This window comes from Trichechus manatus, unplaced genomic scaffold (assembly GCF_000243295.1).
Source record: "Trichechus manatus latirostris isolate Lorelei unplaced genomic scaffold, TriManLat1.0 scaffold00045, whole genome shotgun sequence".
NCBI classification, from domain to species: domain Eukaryota; kingdom Metazoa; phylum Chordata; class Mammalia; order Sirenia; family Trichechidae; genus Trichechus; species Trichechus manatus.
The window spans coordinates 17,855,147-17,860,770 of NW_004443981.1; the positions used below are offsets into that span (position 1 = coordinate 17,855,147).

General features: G+C 55.5%; 1 protein-coding gene across 1 annotated transcript in view; it reads right to left on the minus strand.

Moving 5' to 3' along the window:
* AHNAK2 (AHNAK nucleoprotein 2) overlaps positions 1-5,624 on the minus strand; it is a 19,969-nt gene that overhangs the window by 6,583 nt on the left and 7,762 nt on the right. Inside the window, exons 6-7 of the mRNA XM_023731677.1 lie at positions 987-5,617; positions 54-530 (exon numbers count right to left, since the gene is read on the minus strand). Coding sequence (XP_023587445.1) covers positions 54-530; positions 987-5,617 — 5,108 coding nt within the window. The remainder of the gene's footprint in view (positions 1-53; positions 531-986; positions 5,618-5,624) is intronic.

Here is a 5,624-nt window from a genome sequence, read left to right on the forward strand (position 1 = left end):
TTCAGGTCCACTTTGGGTCCCTTGATGTCCACCTGAGGGGCTTTGAAGTCCACTTTGGGCACTGTGACACTGGGCATCTGGAACTTGGGCAGGTGCCCTTCAAGACCACTTCCGTCAGCCTGTCCTGTGAGCTCTCCTTTGGACAGCTGGCCCTCGGAGAACTTAACGCCCACCTCGCCACCCTTCACTTCCACGTTGGCAGATGGGAGTTGAATGCTGAGGTCACCAGTCTTGACTACTCCCTCAGTGGAGGGGAAGGACACATCTACCTGTGCTTCTGGCAGAGACACATCCAAAGAGGCCTCAGTGGACTTGCTTGGTCTAGACACACCAAAGGATGGCATCTTGAAAGAGGGCACTTTGAACTTGCCGTACTTGGTCTTGACGTCCTTGTCTTCCATCTTGACATCTCCTTCCACCTTCATGCCCTCCATGGAGATCCTGGGAGCCAGAGCATCCGCCTCAACCTTAGACAGGGGCATGTCCACTTCGGGAAGGCCGATGTCCACCTTGGGGCCCTTCAGGTCCACCTTGGGCATCTGGACTTTGGGCAGGTGTCCTTCGATCCTTGCCCCTTCAGTTTTGCCCTTCAGCTCTCCAGCAGCCAACTCCACCTCTGGGAGGGACAAATCCAGCTCAGCCCCTGATAGGGCGATGTCAGCACATGGCACTGGGATGCTCCCCTCAGCATGTGCGATCTCCACTCCCAGGGAGTGGGGGGATGACTGCTCACCCATTTTGGGCCCTGGCAAGTCAACGGAGCTTCCCAAGTCCTTGCTCGGAGCTGACACCCCAAAGGATGGCATCTTAAACTTCGGCATCTTGAATTTTCTGTCTTTGGTGGCCAAGTCTTTGTCTCCTAGGGACACGTCATCTTCCATTCCCTGGATGTCCACCTCCATGCTGGGCAGGGACATCTGCACATCTGTGGTGGCCACCTCACCCTTGAGGCCTTTCACGTCAATTTTGGGGCCCTTCTGGTCTACTTTGGGGTCCTTGATGTCCACATGGGGGGCCTCGAAATCCACTTTGGGCATCTTGATGTCAGGCATCTGGAACTTGGGCAGGTGCCCCTTGAGTCTGGCTCCCACAGCCTGTCCTACAAGGTCTCCCTCAGGCAGCTGGCCCTCGGGGAGCTTAACGTCTACCTCACCACCCTTTCCTTCCTTGTTGGCAGACGAGAGTTGAATGCTGAGGTCGCTGGTCTTGACATCTCCCTTGATGGAGGGGAAGGACACGTCCACTTTTGCCTCTGACAAGGATGCGTCCACTGATGCTTCCATTGACTTGCTTGGTGCAGACACGCCAAAGGATGGCATCTTGATGGAGGGCATTTTGAACTTGCTTTCCTTGGCCTTGATGTCCTTGTCTTCCATCATGACATCTCCATCCATTTTCACGCCCTTCATGGAGATACTGGGAGCTGGGGCGTCCACCTCAACCTTGGGCAGTGACACATCCACTTCAGGGAGGCTAATGTCCACCTTGGGGCCCTTCAGGTCCACCATGGGCATCTTGATGTCGGGCATCTGGACCTTGGGCAGCTGTCCTTTGATCCTTGCCCCTTCAGTTTTGCCTTTCAGCTCTCCAGCAGCCACCTCCACATCTGGGAAGGATAAGTCCAGCTCAGCCCCTGATAGGGCAATGTCAGCACATGGCACTGGGATGCTCCCCTCAGCAGCTGTGATCTCCACTCCTACGGAGTGGGGGAATGACTCTGCACCTGTTTTGGGCCCTGGCAAGTCCACGGAGCTTCCCAAGTCCTTGCTTGGAGCTGACACCCTGAAGGATGGCATCTTCAACTTGGGCATTTTGAACTTGCTGTCTTTGGTGGCCAAGTCTTTGTCTCCCAGGCACACGTCACCCTCCACCTTGGCACCTGTCGCCTGGATGTCCACCTTCACACTTGGCAGAGCCACCTCCATGTCTGTGTTGTCCACCTCCCCCTTGAAACCTTTCATGTCCAATTTGGGCCCCTTCAAGTCCATTTTGGGGCCCTTGGTGTCCACCTGAGGGGCCTTGAAGTCCACTTTGGGCATCCTGATGCTGGGTATCTGGAACTTGGGCAGGTGCCCTTTGAGTTCCTCTCCCGAGGCTTGTCCTGCAAGCTCCCCCTGTGGCAGCTGGCCCTCAGGCAACGGTCCTTCACGGAGCTTCATGTCCACTTCACCGCCCTTCACTTCCACATCAGCGGAGGGGAGTTGAATGCTGAGGTCGCCAGTCTTGACTTCTCCCTTGGGGGAGGGGAGAGACACATCCACCTGTGCCTCCTGCAGAGATGTGTCCACTGATGCCTCTATTGACTTGCTTGGCACAGACACACCAAAGGATGGTATCTTGAACTTGGGCATCTTGAACTTGCTGTCTTTGATAACTAAGTCTTTGTCTCCCAGGGACACGTCACCCTCCACCTTGGTGCCTGGTACCCGGATGTCCACCTCCACACTGGGCAGGGACATGTCCACATCAGGGGTCGCCACCTCCCCCTTAAGGGCTTTCAAGTCTTCTTTGGGGCCCTTCAGGTCCACTTTGGGTCCCTTGATGTCCACCTGAGGGGCTTTGAAGTCCACTTTGGGCACCGTGACACTGGGCATCTGGAACTTGGGCAGGTGACCTTTCAGACCACTTCCATCGGCCTGTCCCATGAGCTCTCCTTTGGACAGCTGGCCCTCAGGGACCTTAGCACCCACCTCGCCACCCTGCACTTCCACATCAGCAGATGGAGGTTGAATGCTGAAGTCGCTGGTCTTGACTTCTCCCTCGATGGAGGGGAGGGACACATCCACTGCTGCCTCTGGCAGAGATACGTCCACCGATGCTTCTGTTGACTTGCTTGGTGCAGACACGCCAAAGGATGGCATCTTGATGGAAGGCAATTTGAACTTGCCTTCTTTGGCCTTGGTGGTCTTGTCCTCCATCTTGACATCTCCTTCCACTTTCCCGCCCTCCATGGAGATCCCATGAGCCAAAGCATCCACTTCAACCTTGGGCAGTGACATGTCCACTTCAGGGAGGCTGATGTCCACCTTGGGACCCTTCAGGTCCACTGTGGGCATCTTGATGTCAGGCATCTGGACCTTGGACAGGTCCCCTTTGATCCTTGCCATTTCAGTTTTGCCCTTCAGCTTTCCAGCAGCTACCTCCACCTCTGGAAGAGACACATCCAACTCAGCCCCTAGAGGGATGATGTCAGCAGATGGCACTGGGATGCTCCCCTCAGCAGGTGCGATCTGTACTCCAAAGGAGGGCAGGGAAGATTCCACACCCACTTTGGGCCCTGGCAAGTCAACAGAGGTTCCCAAGTCTTTCCCTGGAGCTGACACCCCAAAGGATGGTATCCTGAACTTGGGCATCTTGAACCTGCTGTCTTTGGTGGCCGAGTCTTTGTCTCTCAGGGACACGCGACCCTCCACCTTGGCATCCGGTGCCTGGATGTCCACCTCCACACTTGGCAGAGCCACCTCCATGTCTGTGTTGTCCACCTCCCCCTTGAAACCTTTCATGTCCAATTTGGGCCCCTTCAAGTCCATTTTGGGGCCCTTGGTGTCCACCTGAGGGGCCTTGAAGTCCACCTTGGGCATCTTGATACTGGTTATCTGGAACTTGGGCAGGTGCCCTTTGAATTCTTCTACCATGGCCTGTCCAGTGAGTTCTCCCTGGGGCAGCTGGCCCTCAGGCAACTGTCCTTCAGGGAGATTCATGCCCACTTCACCATCCTTCACTTCCACATCAGCAGATGGGAGTTGAATGCTGAGGTCACCAGTCTTGACTTCTCCCCTGGGGGAGGGGAGGGACACATCCACCTGTACCTCCTGCAGAGGTACGTCCACCGATGCCTCGATTGACTTGCTTGGTGCAGACAGACCGAAGGATGGCATCTTGAACTTGGGCATCTTGAACTTGCTGTCTTTGATAACTAAGTCTTTGTCTTCCAGGGACACGTCACCCTCCACCTTGGCATCCGGAGCCTGGATGTCCACCTCTATGCTTGGCAGGGACATGTGCACATCAGGGGAGGCCACCTCCCCCTTAAGGGCTTTCAAGTCTTCTTTGGGGCCCTTCAGGTCCACTTTGGGTCCCTTGACGTCCACCTGAGAGGCTTTGAAGTCCACTTTGGGCACCGTGACACTGGGCATCTGGAACTTGGACAGGTGCCCTTTGAAACCACTTCCAATGGCCTGTCCCGTGAGCTCTTCTTTGGACAGCAGGCCGTCGGGGTCTTTAACACCCACCTTGCCATCCTTCACTTCCATGTCAGCAGATGGGAGTTGAATGCTGACGTCACTGGTCTTGACTTCTCCCTCAATGGAGGGGAGGGACATGTCCACCTGTGCCTCTGGCAGAGACACGTCCATGGAGGCCTCAATAGACTTGCTTGGCGTAGACACACCAAAGGATGGCACCTTGAACTTGGGCATCTTAAACTTGCTGGTTTTGGTGGCCAAGTCTTTATCTCCCAGGACCACATTCTTTTCCGGAGCCTGGATGTCCATCTCCACGCTAGGCATGGACACCTGCACAACTGTGGTGGTCACCTCCCCCTTGGGGCCTTTCACGTCCTTTTTGGGACACTTCTGGTCCACCTTAGGGTCCTCAATGTCCACATCTGGGGCTTTAAAGTCGACTTTGGGCATCTTGATGTCGGGCATCTGTAACTTAGGCTGGTGTCCTTTGAGTCCGGCTCCCACGGCCTGTCCTGCGAGGTCTCCCTCAGGCAGCTGGCCCACGAGGAGTTTCACGCCCTCCTCACCACCCTTTCCTTCCTTGTCGGCAGAAGGGAGTTGAACGCTGAGGTCGCAGGTCTTGACTTTTCTCTCAATAGAGGGAAGGGACACTTCCGCTTTTGCCTCTGGCAGGGACATGTCCACCGATGCTTCCATCGACTTACTTGGTGCAGACATGCCAAAGGATGTCATCTTGATGGAGGGCATTTTGAACTTGCTTTCCTTGGCCTTGATGTCCTTGTCTTCCATCCTGACATCTTCCACTTTCACACCCTTCATGGAGATCCCAGGAGACGGGGCATCCACATCAACCTTGGGCAGCAACACATTCTCTTCAGGGAGGCTGATGTCCACCTTGGGGTCCTTCAGCTCCACCTTGGGCCTCTTGATATCTAACATCTGGACCTTGGTCAGGTGCCCTTTGATCTTTGCCCCTTCAGTTTTGCCCTTCAGCTCTCCAGCAGCCAATTCCACCTCTGGGTGGGACACGTCCAGCTCCATCCCTGGTAGGGCAATGTCAGCAGATAGCACTGGTATGCTCCCCTCAGCAGGTGCAATCTCTACACCCAGGGAGTGCAGGGAAGACTCCGCACCTGATTTGGGCCCTGGCAAGTCCACGGACGTTCCCAAGTTTTTCCTTGGAGCCGACACCCCAAAGGATGGCATCTTGAACTTGGGCATCTTGAACTTGCTGTCTTTGGCAGCCAAGTCTTTGTCTCCCAGGGACATGTCACCCTCTACCTTGGAGTCTGGTCCCTGGATGTCCACCTCCACACTGGGCAGGGACATGTCCACATCAGGGGTGGCCACCTCCCCCTTAAGGGCTTTCAAGTCTTCTTTGGGGCCCTTCAGGTCCACTTTGGGTCCCTTGATGTCCACCTGAGGGGCTTTGAAGTCCAC